The sequence below is a fragment of the Daphnia pulex genome, chromosome 12 (assembly GCF_021134715.1).
Source record: "Daphnia pulex isolate KAP4 chromosome 12, ASM2113471v1".
In the NCBI taxonomy this organism is placed as follows: domain Eukaryota; kingdom Metazoa; phylum Arthropoda; class Branchiopoda; order Diplostraca; family Daphniidae; genus Daphnia; species Daphnia pulex.
The window spans coordinates 10,238,053-10,256,052 of record NC_060028.1 but is presented as its reverse complement, the minus strand read 5'-3'; the positions used below and the strand labels follow the sequence as shown (position 1 = coordinate 10,256,052).

Below are 18,000 nucleotides of genomic sequence, written 5' to 3'. Positions count from 1 at the left end.
TCTTTCGGCCGATATACACACACACACACACACAGAGTGCAATACAACATGATGCATTTCACCTGCTGCGTTCGCTTCATTGCGACGAGTCTTTTTCTTTCTCGGCCATACAATATGGATATAATGTATTACCTTTTTTCTTTCTTTCTCCTTCTTCAAAAAAAAAAACCTCCTATCTTTTTCTTTGGCTTCTTTTCTAGCCATCATTCAGATTTAGAGGCAATAAAAATTAATGGACACTCGAGGCTCTCTTTCTCTCTATAAATACCGACACGAAAAAAAAAAAAAACTTGCGTCGGATTTCTTTAGCTGGGGAAAAGAAAAACTATCGGAAGCCTTTTCTTGGCGCCATTACGAATTTTTGAAAAATATTCAAAATGAAGTTTTATTTTTTTAATTTTAAAGAAATGATGTGTTCAATAGTAACTGGCGATTGAGAGTTTATAAGTAGTCGATAAGATACTAGAGATAGAAAAAAAGGGAAAATTGAATAAACGATATAGACCAACCTTTCCCCGCGCGGTTCTGGTTCGATCGTTTTGCTTTGGTGTGTAGATTCTCCACCCAGCCCAGCAGATAACACGCACCCAAAAGTTGGGTTATGTGCGTGATGCCAGTCGGGCCGGTTTATTTGGCAAGGACAAACATATCCGAGCAAGAGCGATCATTAAAGTGTGTAGTGTAATATAAGCGGCGGCTCTCTCTCTCTCTCCTTCCCTTTTTTTCTGTTTTCCTATATAGTTTCTTTCTTCTTCGGTCGTAATGTAGCCAGTTCAATTATTTTGTCTCACGACCCGTAAGTGTGTGTGTAGTGTCTTTTTCCCTCCCGAAAAAATGAAAAATAAAATAAAAAAAGTCTCAACAGTGCACAAGTAGAGACTGACGAAAATGGTCTTTCTTCTTTATCTGGGCAACTGCGAGGGCTGTAAATCACATTTTTCTTTTTCTCCCTTCTTCTTCTTCTTCTACCTTCCTTTTTCCACTTCTTTTTTTTTAACACGCTGTAAAGTGCGAGTGTTGGCCGTAAATCAAACACCCCGGCAGGCGACCGACTGGCACGCACAGCGTTGCCGCGTCAGCCACTGGTTTTCCACCGCAAAGAGGACACACACACCACAAGAAGTCAGACGAAGAAGTCAGAAGAAGAAGAAGAAAGAAGCGGCGGCGGCTATTGTGTTTTTATATGATGATTGGAACAGCCTGGCCAATCACCTTATTACGAGCAAATCTCTTTCTTTTCCATCCGCCGCCACCGCCTCCACCCTCAATTTTTTTCAAAACTTAACAAAAATGGAAGGAAATTATGTTTCAGATATAAAACACGGCGGCGCTGTAATGAATCAAGGGCCCCCGTAATCAAAAGGATAGATGTGATTAAAGAGAAAAGGGGACGACCGTTGGAAACTATGGGCAATCGATTTTGTTTTAGTTTTCTAATTTTTATTTTTGTTAAGGTTCGGTGGGGACGTCGCCAAGGTGCGCGCATGTAATTAAGCTGATAACGCGCGCTCAGAGATTAAGCGACGGAAAATTTCGCCCTCCGCTGCGAGCAAACAAAACGGAATAAATAAATAAAAAATATATAAGGGCCGCTCCTGATGCTGATGCTGCTGCTGCTCTCTCCCATCACAAGTGGGAGAGATGCCAAAGCAGAGCCGAGCAAGTATAACAACAGGAGTTTTCCTAAACGAGCAGAAAAACGCGCACCGTCGTCGTGTGCGTGTGTGTTCAGAGTCGAGTGAGATACGGAGCTGAGAGGAGCGGGAGATTTGAAGGGTGTCGCAAACAGCGTGATTTTTTTACCATCCGCTCGTTCGGGCGTGTATAACGCCGGGAAAGAAGGGGAACAAAAAAAACAAAAACAGATATACCGAGTCACGAAAGATTGACAAGAAACAACAAGGTTCATTTAATATAAATGATTTGGAGGGTATTTCTTTTTTTCCCCACTCCATCGACAAGATTAGATGATGCAACCAAACTCAGACGAAAGAGATAAGAGCCCTGAAATGTTATCGCCACTAGACGGCGATCCGTTGTCAAGGTGTTTTTCTCATTTGTAACCGAATTGTTCGTTAATTAATCGCTTTGATTCAAAACCACGGAAAGAAATCGAAAGAAACAAGAATCGGTTTGGGTTATCATTTTTTTTTTCTCTTTGGGGACGATTTGGGCAGTTCCGTTTCCCTCGCCACCCTTCCCAGTGTTTTGTCGTATAATTTTCAGTTACATCGTTAACGATAGCCAGGAGCGCCGCCGTCCACACATCAAACGTCCCGCCTGTCTCGGCTTCAATGGCGACTCTTCTTGGGGGCGAAAATTTTTTCAAAACTTTGATTTCTTCTTCTTCTTTTCAAGCTTCTACATTTAACTATCATTAATTTTTTTTTTCTCTCTTTTGTTGCAACTCTCGGATGGGAGAGAGAGAAAAAAAAAGTTTTGAACTTATGAAATCAATTACACCCAAAAGGATTGCCAGCTTCGCTCATTAGAAGCTCAGAACAAATTATTTTGTCTTCTTTTTTTATCTACTCAATAATACAATTGGGGAGATAGATATAACCCCTTTCTCATCCGGGTTTGAAAGTTTTGCCAGCAGCCCCGAAAGGCACATCACAAGAAGAAGAAGAAGAAGAGTAACAACTTTTGTTCTTTTTCTTTTAGTTTTTGGGGGGTTTTGTTTCGTTCAATTGTTGTCTATAAAATACGCAAGTCGGACAAAAAAGCAGAGGGGAACAATTGAACATCATGCACACACACATATAAACGCCGTATCGATCGAATAGAAAAGTTTTCAAACTCCTCAGACAACAAGACGAATTTTTTTCCCTTTTTTGTTTGATTTTGACGTTGTCGCAAACTTTTACTTTCAGTGGGTTGGATCCCCCCCCCCCTCTCTCTATAGCAACACACGGTATCGCCAATCAAGGATATATATATTATACAGTCGCGGCTGAAAGTTTCTTTACGTGTAGCTCCAAAACCCGCCTTTTTACTGTGTATTGGCGGATGGTATTAGCCTATGGTAGAGGTTGAGTTACCTTATTTGCTCGATTTTCTCAAGTTTCCTAACCCCCTACCCCCTTACACCTCCGACAATGATTTGTTGGCGCGGCTTTCTAAACTATGGGTAACAATGGCCGATAATCAGGCAATTGCATCGATGCCCAATAAACTAGTAATAGCTCTTAAATGAAACGGTAAAATGACAGATTATTGATCAGTTTGTAACTGTGACAATTTCTGCATTGATTAGTTTCATTTTAGCATTAGGCAATAGGATTGCGTAAAGCTTGCGTTATCGCGGGTAAATTAGTAATCAATGTTAAGAGGTAGAGTTAAGTAAAGAAGGGCGGTAAAAAATAAAGAAACGAGCAAATAAGGTAGCTCAACCTCTACCATAGGCTAACACCATCCGCCAATACACAGTAAAAAGGCGTATTTTTTAGCTACACGTAAAGAAACTTTCAGCCGCGACTGTATATACTAAGTCTGTGGAAAAAAAAAAGAAAAATTTTGAAGGTAAAGACGTACCCAACTCCTCTGGGTTAGAGTGCTCAAACACACAACAACTTTTTTTTTTTCTTTTTCTACCTCTTGAAAAAATCAGTTTATAATGGCTGGCATTGATTTTTTTTTGTCCTGTTGTATGTATGTGTGTGTGTGTCCTTTGTTTCTTTTTTTTTCTCAGGTACACGTTAGAAAAGAAGGGGGGAGTTTTGGCGGAGAGGGAGGAGATAATTGGTGCAACTGGCTTGTCACGAACGACACGTCAACGGAACATTACACTTTGCCCATCATCATCGAGCGATGGCGTCGTATCTATGGGAAAAGAAAAATACAAGACAGACCCACGACGAAGACGAAGAACCTGATGATGATGACAGTGTTGGGTCTGACTGTCGATGGCGACAGCCAGACGGAAGTTGGAAGGTAAGACAACAACAAAAAAGAAAAGGAAAAAATGCCGAATATCTCTGACCCTCATCTTCTACTTTTATTAAATAAATAAATATAGCCACTCTTCTTCTTCTTCTTCTTCTTCTTCTTCTTATAGCTCTCCTCCCTTTCCATCTTCAATTGGCATCGCTGAAATGGCCAGAGAGCGCGACGGATATAATTACGGTTATAACATCCTCCACACACACAGCTCGACTTGGTATATAGTGGCGGCGGCGAACGAGTTGTTGGCCGTGGGGCGTGTGGAGAGACGGCGCGGGCATCAGAATCTCATCCAGATGAGATTGAGCGTAGACGTGCTCAGGCGATATACTTCATTCACGATTCGGGTTGTTTTAGCCTCCCATCTTTTTTCTTTCTTTTTTTATTTTGTTCCATTCAAAAGCCTTGCCCTTTGCCTTCCATTTTTTTACGATACGAAATTTTTGTTTTCATTCCCTTAAACCTGTTGCGTATTTATTCGACCGACACAAGTGCCCCAGAAATATACCGTGAGTTCACGAAAGAAAAATTTAAAAAAAAAAGGGAAAAACTGGCAACTGAGTCGGTGGCTGCTGGATAAGGTCATATCTCGTTTTGCCGGTAGAATTTGTTGTTTTATTAGTTGGATGTTGGGGGGGAAAAGAAGAAAATGTCGGAGTCCGCCAGTCGGGTCCGACATAAGGAATTATCAAGTCAATATAACGTCTGATTACAAGTTTTATAGCGGGCGATCGGCTTTAAGCTTCGACCTCTATTATCGGTCTGCCAACTGCCCGTTGTCTTATTATATATCTGTATTGGCGTCACATCTTTTTTTTCCTTCTTTCCCGCACACAAAGCTCGTCCCAAGTCCCCCCTCCGTCTCTTTTATGGTTTTATTGACCCCGTCATTTGCGTCGCTGATCACACACACACACACACACACCGACTGTTAGAGACATACACACACACACACAGACATACCTTATGGTGCCATTATGGCGCACTTAAAAATGTTCGATCATTCAGGCGGGTCGAAAAATCATTTGGAAGTCGAGAAAGAAATAAAATCTACCTATAGAGGAGCCACAGCACATTTCTCTCCCTTATTCTTTTTGATTCATCCGACACACACACACACACACACACAATATCTACCTGTTGTTGCCGATCGTAACCGCGGCCGAACGAATAATAATAATATTCAGACCCTCGTATAAAATGAAATTTCAACACAAAAAATAAAAAAGAGAAAAAAAAAGTCTTATCGCCTAGAAAAAGAAAAAAATATAAGAAACGGGGACGGTCGTCGGAGTCTCTTTTGCGGCGGCAACGGCGGTATAATCTTCAGAGGCGATCGGTAATTAAATTTCGCCGGTTAACGATCATTAAGCCGGGGCGCGATCAAGCGCTCTTTTCTCTCTCTCTCCGTTTATTACATATGCATCAGAGCTCCCTTCAACATGGCTAGAAGGGAAATAATACACGGAGCAGACATATATGCCCGCGTTCGTCTTTATATGTAATACTATATAAACCGCAGTGGGAGTTTTTCTTTTCAAATTTAAAAAAAGGGGAAAAAAATATGAATTTCCTTTTATGCGTGGGCTCAGTCCGAAATCAAGCGAAAATAAAATATCCCCATTTTTTTCTCTACCAAACTTCTCACGATATTTTGTACCTTTGGAGAAATGACGGCTGAATATTTCTCTGCGAGCTATCAGAAGCGACGGTGAAATATTTAGCGCACTTTTGCCGATCACATCCGCTCAAAAATTAAAAGCAACTTTTGCCTCGCCAAGTTAAAAATGTCGATTCGAGTTACATAAGGCAAAGTGGAAAAAAGTTAAACAACTCCAAAAGGCAGGGATGTATTGATTATTTTAATCAATATTAACGAGAAAAAAAAATCTAAGAAGAAGAAGCAGAAGACGAAGAAGAAAGAAAAGTTTGACTCTCCCGGTTGGGGGTGGACCCAACAGCTTACCGGTTTATATTGTATCCAACATGGATAGGCAAAAGGCGGCGTTGTGTGAAAAGATGAAGAAAAAAAAAGGAATACAACACACACACACACACACAATCCAGTCCGTGATGGCAGGGGGTGTAAAAGAAGACGGTGGCAAAGAGTGTGTAAAAGCCCCGAACGTATAGATATATATAATAATAAAGAAAAAGCCGAGAAGAAGAAGACTCCCGAGGTGCAATCTCCGATAAATCAGGTGCAATGTGGCGGCCGCAGCACCAACGGCGTCTCTCTCCCCTCCGCACCACTTGGTGGTGGTGGTGGTGGGCCTGGCGGAAGCCCCGCGTTTTCTACTTCTTCTCGGTAATACATCGAACGGGGTATATCATCGGCGGCCTTTTTGTTGTTCTCCTCATCTTTGAAATTGTCTTTTTTCTTTACCTGTTTTCTCCCCTTTTCAAACACGAAATTCGGCTGCATAATAATAATTGGCCGTGCGTCCGTAAGGCGCTGCGGGAGGGCCCCCATCCAGCGCTACCCACAGGTTATAGTGTAGAGCCAGTTGCTTATGGCTCCCACCTTCTCGACACCCGAGACAATGCCGTCCACCAGCAGCAGCAGCAGCAGCAGCTTGCATCCATCCAGTCATTTCAATCAAGAAAAATTTTTCCAAGGCAGTAGCCAAACATATTCCCAGAGTCTCTCTATTGTTTTTCTTTCCTCCCCAAAAGTTCTAGCGTCGACATGTTTGGCGTACAACAAAAGAAGCTTTTTTCTTATATATATAAAATATATATATAAACAAAAATGTCTTTCATCTTTCTCTCGTCGTCGCAGATTAATGAACACTAATTCAGTTGTTTTTTTAATGATCGTGCGCCGATGATGAGGAGATGGACCGCTCGAGGGGGGGAAGAACTAGAGATACATGTAATAATAATCACGTTCTGTCTCTCGTGAAGAGTGAAAGTAATTATTATTATGATTCGATCGTGGGAGTCTGAGGGATATACGCAAAGAACACGAAACGAATGGCGACGAATTAAACAAGGATCTCTTTCTCTCTCTCTCTCGACTCGACGACACTGAAATGGGGAGGGGGGGGGGGGGGGGAAGCTGCAATGCAGTCGGACGGCCAGGCTACATCATCCAGCGCAGTGCGCAGTTGAATGAATCAAACCGTTTCTTCTGTCGATTCAGCGCTTTTCCAAATGTTGATGAAAGGGATTTTCCATGATTGAGAGCCTGGATGAAATAAATCCCTTTCTCTCTTCTTCTTCTAGACGCCCAAGACGGCCCAGTGTGCGTCAGCCTCGCCCCCCCTCCGACGTATATACATATTAGATCCACCTTTTGTTTTACACTATATATTCCGTCTCGCATAATATCTATTTGATACTTCAACCGTACGCACATTCTCCTCTCCCAATACACTTTCTTCATTATTCTTCTCTCGCCCCTCTCTCTCTCTTGAACGCGAGGATTTATTTCAAGTGGCACTGCAGCAGCAGCAGCTAGACAAGGGCGGTCAGTCGGAATAAACGATCCTCTTTTCTTCCGCTTTCGCCTTCCAGCGCCAGCGCATCCAGTGTTTTGATTTGTTTTGTTTGTTTTTTATCTTTTTAAAACGCTTGTTTTCGATCCTCCACTCTCTCAGAGTCCAATTTATAATGTCGTGATTAAATAAGTGAAACAAGCAAAGTGTGTGTGTAACTTTGCAAGAGGGCACTATCTACACACACACATAGACAGAGAGAGACAGACAGAGCACATCCGATTGACAACTACGCAATCTGTTCCGGCGTTGGGATCGGATCGCCTTTCCCGCGTGCTCCCCCCCACCCCACCCGATGACGTCAACACTTTCACCGTAGCGAGGAGAGGAACAAGAAGAGACGCTCATTGTTGAAATCAGAGCCGACAGCGAGAAACGGAGCCCTCAATTGTCTCCAAAATAGAACAAAAGACGAGCGAGAGGTACATATTACACAAGGGGCGGCGCTAACAGGTAGTTCAGCTCGCTTGCTCCCCATCGCGAAAATCGATCGCAGCGAGAAGAAACAACAACAATCGCGATATATATAGACACTAGGCCCGACACACAAAATCCTGCGCATTAATAATAAACACACACCTTTGACAATTCGATGTAATCAAGTCGGCCCACAGTATCAACCTCCACTCTCATCCTTAATTACCGATTGTCAAAGTTGAGGTAATTAATTTAGGGTATCCGAACAATTGGTAATTAGTGACACACAGCCGCCGATTTCTAGACTCTTTGATGAGCGGAATTACCCCAGGCTCCCATTCACAGTTGCCTTCTTCTTCTTCTAGTCTAGTCATCTCTCTAATTGGCTCGTCATTATCGTCGGTTTTAAACGATCGTCTTTTGGCACGAGATGAGCGACTACCACTGCTACTCCCCACAAATAAAAGAATAATAAAACAACCGATCCAGAAGAGAATAAGAGAAAACAACAACGCAGTTATATATTCTATATACTATCAAAAATTCCCTATTTTTATTTCTTATTTTTCTCCTGACAAAAGGATTGGTTGGTTGGTTACCGTCTCCGGTTGCATCGTCGCACAAAATAAAAATAAAACAATTTCCAAGGAAGTCCCGACAGGAAATGCAACACTGCCATCATCGCCGTTTTAAAAGGTCTAGCGCGCAAACCAAACAATGATGTGGCCCTCCGAAAACCAAAAAAAATATCAAATGAAAATAAAAATAAGAGCGTCCCGGCAACACAATGACCAGCATAGCTCGACTTGTCTGTCCTCCTTTTGATTCGATTATCATTATTGCACTAGTACAATTAACTGTGTCTATATACTCTCTTTACTGCTCCGCTAGTGTTTTTATTCATCGGTCAGAAGATTCCTTGGCTTCAAAGTTCTGGCCAGTTGATTTCGACGAGCCGAAAATAAACACAAGAGCTGCGGGGGAGTATGGCGAATTAAATACAAACAAAACACAAAACAAAATTTGTTTTTTTCAAGCATATTCACCTATTGTGCAACGTATTTATCGTCACGACAACATTTTTGGTTTTTTCACAAAAAAATGAACCCTGTCGAGTTCCCATAGCGGCGCGCCCTCTTAACGTTTCCTTGTTTGTTGCGTCACTTTTTTAATTGAAAAGGTGCGATGGAGTTGGAAAAAAAAAAAAAAAAAAACAGAAAAATGCTTAAGCTTCTTGTCCTCTTTTATCTTTCACGGTCGATTATCTGGATGGATTGGTTGGTCGCGTTCAAGGGCAACCCAGAGTAACAAAAAAGGAACAGACGATATCATCGGCATTCGTTCGGGAAATAAAAGCGGCGCGAGCCATTAAGAAAAATCATCGAGCTCGACGCTGTGAGATGGCAACGATTCAACAACAGGTGCGTACATTTCCGTACTGTACACGGTAAATAGATAACAACAAATCAAAGAATTGTGTGTGAGAGAGAGAGAGAAAGAAAGATAATTAACCAAACCGCCGTGTTTCTCTATTCGGATGGCGGTTATAAATCCCGATTCCCGCCAGACAACCATCTGACCCGGCCACATTTCAAAGAGAGAAAAAAAAAAATGAAAAAATAATTCCGTGTGTAAAACAAGAAACGGAATCGAAACGGAACGGAAAGATTAGACTTATAGATCATATGCTCGATAGATCAAGAAGTCTCTTTTTTTCTTCCTCCTCTGGTTTGGTGGCGGGTGCCCCCCTCTCCGGGGGCAACGGCAGAAGCAAACGAACGAACGGCGATATCAGAAAACAAGATGGATTGGATTGCGGCGGCTGTGGCGGCAATGCAGGGACGGCGGCAGCGGCTCGGGAGTCGGGACGATAGAGCCAACACATTCCGTGGAGAATTCGATTTGGCAGTCGCGCAAAATACAAAAATACAAAAATCCCCTTCGAAAAATAAACCAGAGAGAAAGAGACGAGTTTTATAGAGGTCTGATAGATTTGATGAATCGTTTTTGATTGGATTGTCGATGGCCCGAGGGTCCACCCAAAGAATTCTCAAACCAAAAACAAAACAAAAAAAGGTTAATAAATAAATACAAGGAAATGAAGAAAAAAAAATGAGAAGCAATCAGGGAAGACGCGGTACAATTGCCTTTTCTTACTTTTCTATAATAATACCAAAAAAAAGAAAAAAGATCTATAGAATCTAATACAGGAGCTGGCCCTACTTTGTATGAACATCGCCACCACCTGGTCAGGTGGTTTTTAGCCATTATTAGAAGAACCGATTCGAAAATGAGCTCAACCTCGTGATTTCAATTGTTTTATCGGTGATGATGATCATCATCATCGTCTCCCCCCTTCTTTCTCTATCCTTTCAAGTAAAAAGGAAAAAAACCTTAAAAGAATCGGGGCATTTCTTGGCTTTGATTCCCTTTTCATTCCCCCCCGCCTGTTGATGAACGCCGATGAACTCACGTAATTACCCGCAGCACCAGGAAATGTGTCTGTACCCCCGCCTGGGTTTTCGGGTAGTCGGAATATTAAAAATGCATCGGTTGCGGACTCTCTCTCTCGGCTCTCAGACTCTCTCCGATAATGGCCCAGCGCGCACCGCTTCTTCTAATTTGCTGGTCAGATCTTCCCTTTCTGTTTTCGTTTTGATTACGTACGAGGAGGGGCAATTAGAAAGGCCTTGGGAGCACAAAAAAGAATCGGCTCCACTCCATATAACAACAACACGTTCGAAATTTAAAAAATCAAAAGCGAGAGGAGCAAAAGAAAAGGAATGCCACAGCCCCCAAAATATCTCTCACATTTTTCACGTCAATCTGCACGTGTAGGGTTCTCAACGGAAGCGCTCACGCCGCCATTTCTCGAATCGACAAGTTGAACCATTTTCACCCGAGAAAAAAAGAAATAAAAAAAAAGATGGCGACAAAAAAGGAGCAAAGACGGGGGAGGGCCAATCATCCGAAATAGATGGTCGACCCCAAGTTTCTTGTGTGATCGAGTGCAACTAAGGCGAAGAATAAAAAAAAAAGAGCACCCGGGAGGAGATATGAGAGCGACGAGCTCGTCCCGCATGTCAGAGCGAATCATCGATGCAGCAAGCGTGCGGCTGAGAGCCACGGGTTTTTTTCATATTTTCGGACGTATGAGGAAATAAAAATAAGATCTGCTTGACAAAAAGACTTAAGCAAAGAAAAAGAAAAAAAAAGCCAATCGATACGTGTATATCACTATCCCGGGCACACATCTTTCGAACGTGCGTGATTACGCGATGATATGATGCGCGCACCGAGAACCCAAAGAAAAATTCCGTTAAACACATTTATTTAACGGCGGCGACTGATTGCATCGAATATCTCTCTCTCTCTCTCTCCCCCAACGAAAAAAGGAAGATTTGATTGATGTTCATCAGCGAGCAAAACAAAACAATAACCATCAGCGTGTAACAAGAAGAAAAAACAAGCCGCGGGAATGAACAGCAGCAGCAGCAGCAGCAGTCGGGTCATTTTCTTGCATGCATCTAGAGTTTTTCTCTCGCTCTTGTGTCTAGTATGCACAACTGCCAGACACATTGATGGATGGCCATTCGTTTGACCTTTCGGGTCACTCCTCCAATTAACCGAGTCTCTCTCTCTCTTTCGTCATTTTGTTTTTAAATTTTTCGTGATGTTGTCTAGTTGGCCTTTTTTTTTTATTTCTCATCTGGGTGGGGTTGCGGTCACTTGCCGCCAGGCAAAGTTGTGTTGGCGGGTTAACCGGGGTAAAGTAGCCGTTGGGAATTTTTTTCTTTTCCGTCGAATTCAAAATTATTTTGAAAAAACCGCTTCAAGGGATTCGACATCCGACAGTTTTTAATTTCTAGGAAATAGTTGATGGAGAGGTCCGTATGCCAAACTCTCCTGGTTGATTACCACCTCCCAAGAACTGGGCGCACAATCCTAATCATTCCTTCCAACCCCTTTTTGGGGGGTTTTTCTTGAATCGTCCTAAACTCTCCTTCTCGTGTAAGCCACAACAACTCTAAACAACTTAAGGGGGTAAACCATTTTGTTTTTCTAAAAAAAGATTAAGAAGAATCAAATAGAAAAAGAAAAAATGTTCGCCTCATCTAGCACATGATAAGACGGAATATGAAGGATGATGCATGGATTCCCTGGTCCTCTTTTTTGGCCGTCCGCTGGACGGGCCAGTCGGTCGAGTGTCTACTGCTGCTGCTCCAGCATCCAGACAGACAGCTGGGCGGATATATAATTGGCTAAGACGGGTCCAAATATATAAAGGGGGCGATTGATTCAACAGCGAATAGATTTGATAGAAAAGGAGGGTCAACAACACACACAAAAACATACAAGGGGAAATAATAAAAAAAGAAAGAAAAAGAAATAAGAGACGAGTACAAGACGGAGAAGCCGAAAGAGATGGATAGATGGATGGAATGGAAGGCAAAGGAATGAAAGGAATGAAATCATCTGCCACTCCATTCGAGAGAGAGAGAGAGAGCCGATTGCCAAGAGCTTGCTCGTCGTCGTTCTTCGCTTCGGCTGGCGCGTCGCAGGCCAAAGACGTTCAATCAAATCGATCGACAAGTCGCTGATCAGATTATGTCTCGGGTGTCGCCGGCCTCTTTTGACTCCCACCCACCCCCATACCATCCCATCCCATCCTCCCGCTTCATGGCTGTTGTTGTCATAACACGACGACAACGATGGCCTCCTCCTCTCCCCCCCAGCTCATATCTTGCCGCACCATCGCTCTCGATTCGTCTCTCTTTCATCTCTCAGAGAGACGGTCGGGCGGAAAAGGCGGCCCGATGGGGAGAGCAGAGCAGAGATGAAGGGGGGGAGATAAAGAGTCTATACGAGAAATCGATAGTGGCGGGCCTCGACCATCAAATGGGCGGAGGGGATAGAAGAAGAAGGACGACGACGACTCTTGATCGAAGAGGTAATTGATCAAGCCTTGGATTGTCGGGAGTTCCGCAGCCCGCTCTGTGTGTGTGTGTGTGTGTTAGATCATCGCTAGGGACTTGGGTGGGGAGGGAGGCCAATGAGGGTTGAGTGGGGTGATCAAAGAACCCAATCGATAACCTTCCAAGATATATATATATATATATGTACATGTACAGATAGATGGGCTGATGGAAAGGGATAGAGAGACCAGCCCAAAACTAAACTTGTGTGTGTGTCTGTGCTGTGATCCGCGCACCGCATACGGAAACTTGCGAGGCCGCAATAAGCCCCACACGTTCTCGACTCTCTGCCGTCTTGTGTCTTTTTCTCCTATGTATACTCCCGTAGATCCATCTTGTCTTATATCAAACTGCCCCCGCGGTAGATATGCTCGACAACCAGCCCGGCGGTGGGTTACACCAAACTATATAAGACGACGACGACGACTACCACAACTACTACGGTACTACGACTACTACCTCCTACTCTGTTGTAAAAATAGAAGAGAGAGAGAGAGAGAAACGGATAAGATATGTAGACGTCAATGTACTACAACGCAAGAGAGAAAAAAGGGAGGGGGCTGGCGCGCGCGCGGAATTCAAAAGCATTTCGATACTATAAGCGTCCATCAAAAGACTCGGCTCGGACTGGATCAATTCCGATATAAACTCCCATCTGTGGTGGTGGTCGTCTTCTTTCCTTTTTTTTCGCCCTTGATAGTGTGCGGTTCTTATAAGCGCAACCTTTTCACATAAAGTTTTCGACAGCCATCTACTCAGTCCGGCTACGAAATGGCCAACTATAAAAAGAGAAAAGAAGAAAAAAAAGCGGAACCACCAAAAGTCTTCTTCTTCTTCCCTTCAAATGTGTTTTTATATTGTTGGAAAAGAAAAAAAGACTTGAGGGATCGTCAAGACCACCGCCACTATCAACAGGGTCATAACGATCTTTTCTCTTTTGGCCGGCCCGGCCCGGCCCAACACGCAATACATCGAGGGACGCCCCCCGAAAGAAAAAAAAAAGATGCGATACGCACATACACACACACTTGCTATCCATCCATCCATCGTCCAGCTATCCATCGAACGTCATAAAATAACTTTTAACAGCTTAAGAGAAAGAGAGTCAAGTGTATAAACGCCCCCGGCCGTCGTGCAACTAGCGCAAGAGTTGCCGGGACGAGACGGAAAGAAATCAGATTCATCGATTGGCTGCCTTTGTTGTTGGTTATATATCCCCCCCCCCCCATCAAAAAGAATCTCATCGGGAATATAAATAAAAAGCGGCGCAAAAGTGGCAAACAATAAACGACACAAAAAGATGGTTCGTCAGCAGCCATCAACTTCCTTTTATTATTGACCGGATATCCTCCCCCCCACCAAACGAGATTATTTCGATCAAATCAACAGTTTTCTTTGATTGAAAAAAAAATCACAACAACTTTACCGAATTGGGCAAGGACGAGTCGATTTTAAAAGAAAAAAAAGGTTCGAAATTTGAATGAAAATTTCAATTCGGTCACGGTGCGATGAAAGTTCAGAATGAAAATTCAAAATCCAGACTGGAGTAACAGCAGTTTGACGACGTCATGAATGAAACTCTTCCAGACTCGATTCCTCCCTTCCATAAGAAGAAGGACTGTTGCCCTCGTCACCCTTGTTGTTATTTTAACATTGATTCCTCCGACGCAGAGAAGAAGAGCTAGACAATTGAAATTGGTCGGCCAAGCGAAACCGTTTTGCCAAAGTAACTTCATCAATGAGTTTTAGAGTCATTAAATAAAAACAGGAGGGGGAAAAAGAAATAGAAAGAAAAAAAAAATGAATCAAAGCGGAAGAGAATCTCTTCTTGTTCAGAGGCTATCGACGCCACAACCATAAAGAAACGTAAATATAATCAAGACGGGGAAAAACAACAGGCAACAAAGAACGGAATCATCGGTTTGATGGTTGGTGTTTGTTGGAGGATGACGTCAAAAATTGGCCCCTTTTTTCCCTCTTCTTTTTCATTTTCAAATTCAAAAAAATAAAAATAAGAAAAGGAAAAAAAATGAAGGAAGCCTTCCGTCTTTATCCGGGCCCCGCGACCGGCTTCCCATTGTCCGGACATAGGGCCAGCAGACGGAGGAGAAAAAAGGCCCCCCTTAGTAACTGTGTACATCGTCCATTAGCATCCATATAGATTCTCTCTCCTATACAGCGTCCGAGCGCGTTTGGATTTTTCGGAATCGTCTGTGTGTGACGAAGAAGAAGAAGAAAATGTCGAGGATTTTTTTCTCTTCCATCAGAAAGCAAAAAGGAAAAAAGATAAAAAAAAGGGAACAAAGCAAAACAATAAACGCTTTTCGTCCATTCTGCTCAGACACGGGTTCCTGGAGCTGTGGCCGAGGTCTTTTCCCGTTTTGTTTGTTTGGACGTCGTCGACGTTGTTGTACTACATCACAGGAGGGCGTGGAGCAAATCAACACAGGAAATAGCCAACAACAACAACAAAAAACACCTCGACACGTACAAAAGAATCAGAAGCTAAGGCCAAGGTGAATTTCCCATTTTTGAAAAATGAATTTCCTATGAAAAAATAAGATTCAAGGAGGGCGAACAAGAGAAATTCATCGACAACCATCTGACGCACATTCCCGCCATTAATTCGTCACAAATACAAAAACCAAACAAAAATTTTTCCCTTTCTTCATTCCGCCTTGCTCTTGATAGTAGCTCCTAATACTGTTCTCTTTTATTCGACACAAAATAACAAATAATAAATAAGAGCAAAAATTCATCAGCAGCCACGGCTGGATGATGACGGGAGGGACAAGAAAACACAACAAAAAGGGCCTATTTTGTTGCTGAAGAGAATTTTCAGTTTTGTTGTTTTCGAAAAAACGATAGAACGAACAAACACAATAGACCATAGCATTCATCTCCCAAATAATAATTTTTAAAAAATCAAATAATAAATTTCGTTTGGCGTCCTACCTTGGTTGCGGACTTGACGGAATTCCTCGTTGTATTCGGCCAGCGTCTCGCGCAGTTGCTTCACCTCCAGATCGACGTCCTGCATCCGGGCCGCTTTCGACTGCAGCCCATTGGTCATCTCCAATAAAGGCACAGGATCTGTTAGAATGGAAATAAATTTGAAAAATTAAAATTCTCGGTCGATATGTGTCTAAATAATGTATGTCAATAGAAGAACTCTATTAGCCTCCAAATAACACAGGGGAAAATATGATGGCCAGTGTTGTTTTAGAATCATAAACGATGGGAGTCCTTTCTTTAGTGGGGTCGGTTGTTAAATATACAAGGAAAAATTCGACCGTCTTCTCTGCAGGTGTAAATCTCTCGTTACCCTCCCACACATTTACAATCGCCCCACCACTTTTTTTTTTGCACCCACTTGGTACAAAATTCAAAGTTCATTCAAAGAATTCGATCACCAGTTTTGGCTATTTGCAAAGATAAAAATGCCAGTCTGTACTGAATGAATCTGAGTTACAAAACCTACGATATCAGAATCTAAGAAAAATAATTGGAATGGGTTGGAGGAACACTTGACTATAATACACTTGACTAAAATCATACAATCATACATCTATCCATGATACCAGCTACTGTGACTGAACAAGATTGGAAGATGTTTGACACCGAATCTTGAATTCTTTTCTGGGCCAAAGGTCTTCAAGTGTTTTTGGTGATTTTGCATGACTATTCACTATGCACCTTTCACCATGCCACTCGAGAAAAAGTTTAGTTACACCACAGACAATTTCATTATTAGTTCTCGCCTTCCACTTTTTCCACCCACTCACTCAAATATGGGTAGAGCTCGGCCAATTTTGCCAATCTACGTTAAAATCAGTCGATTCAGCACAACTTTTCTCTATTCTTCTTTTGCTTACAGACATCTTTCTCTACTTGCTTGTCCATGTTCAAGTATCACATTAATTAAATTAAAAAACACAAGTTAACTAACACTACAATCACAGTCACGAGTGTCTTCAACACATACTTGTAGTCTGCTACAAAGGATTGCCAATCCTTTGGCTCTTTTCTCTCCAAAAACGTAAGCAGGTTGTCATGCTGCGAATCAATCGCAAAAAATTGAAAAAAGATGAAAAAATTTCGATTTTCCTAGAGTTTTCAACAAAAAAAAGTGCTCAATTTCAAATATTTTAAAGAATTCAAAAGACTTTTCAAAAGAATTCTACCGGTGGCAACCCTGGGCTCAGAAAGAAAAATAACTGACGATTTGCCGGGGCATATGAATTGCGCGGCATTTGCATCTTTAATTGAGGGGTTCCCGCGTTTCTTACCTTGGTGCAAACGACGTCCCGTTTTTTTTCTGTTCGTTTTTTTTTTTGTTGCCTCATATTTAACCCCTTCGCGATGAAATAAACACATAAGAGAAAAAAAAGAAAAAGACAAGAGCCTAAACGAACGATTTATGTCTTCGCGTTGGTTATATATATATATACATAAACAATAAAAACAACAAAAACACGCCCGCTTCCAACGCATTAAATATGTTTTTTTCTTCTTCTTCTTCTTATTCGCTATCCCCCGTGAAAATATCTTTGGAAGATGGCCATCCAAATTCAATAGCCGAGCAACAATAGCGGAATAATATAACAAAACATAACCAAAGTGTCTTCAAACATGGAAAAAAAAAACTTTTGAAAGAGGGGAGAGAAAGAAACATACACACACGCGTGTTTTTATTTCGTTAGATATATATTTATTTATTTCTATTATTTAGGTTACGACCGAGAGGCTATTACATGCGTCTGGGTATACCGGAGAAAGGAAAAAAAATGAACGTTGCTGATATTTGTGTAGACATACGGTTGACGGGTATTGTGCACAAAACGGTCGTCGACGCCGTCAGCCATTCAAAAAGGGTGGGGTGTGGGTGGGGGGGAAACGGGAATAATGGGGTGGTGTTTTCGACCGAAGGGTGGGTAGGTCAGTGCAACAAGCGGTGCCGAGCGGGAATCTATTCCGGTTAGGGTGGGAGGATATTGATCGGCCAGATAGAGAGAGAGAGAGACGGACAGAAAAGAGCTGGGTAAATAGCCCCAAACTGTGCACCGTATCATCGATACACAAGCAATACATCCATCTATGATAGATAGATAGACAGACAGATAGATATATATAGGATCTATATATAAATTTCCTTCACTCGGTAA

General features: G+C 42.3%; 1 protein-coding gene across 2 annotated transcripts in view; it reads right to left on the bottom strand.

The window, feature by feature from the left end:
* The window catches only part of LOC124209473 (homeobox protein cut-like), a 161,687-nt gene that overhangs the window by 70,579 nt on the left and 73,108 nt on the right, over positions 1-18,000 (bottom strand). For both annotated transcript variants that reach the window (XM_046607464.1, XM_046607465.1), the window contains exon 4: positions 15,791-15,928. In XM_046607464.1, coding sequence (XP_046463420.1) covers positions 15,791-15,928 — 138 coding nt within the window. The remainder of the gene's footprint in view (positions 1-15,790; positions 15,929-18,000) is intronic.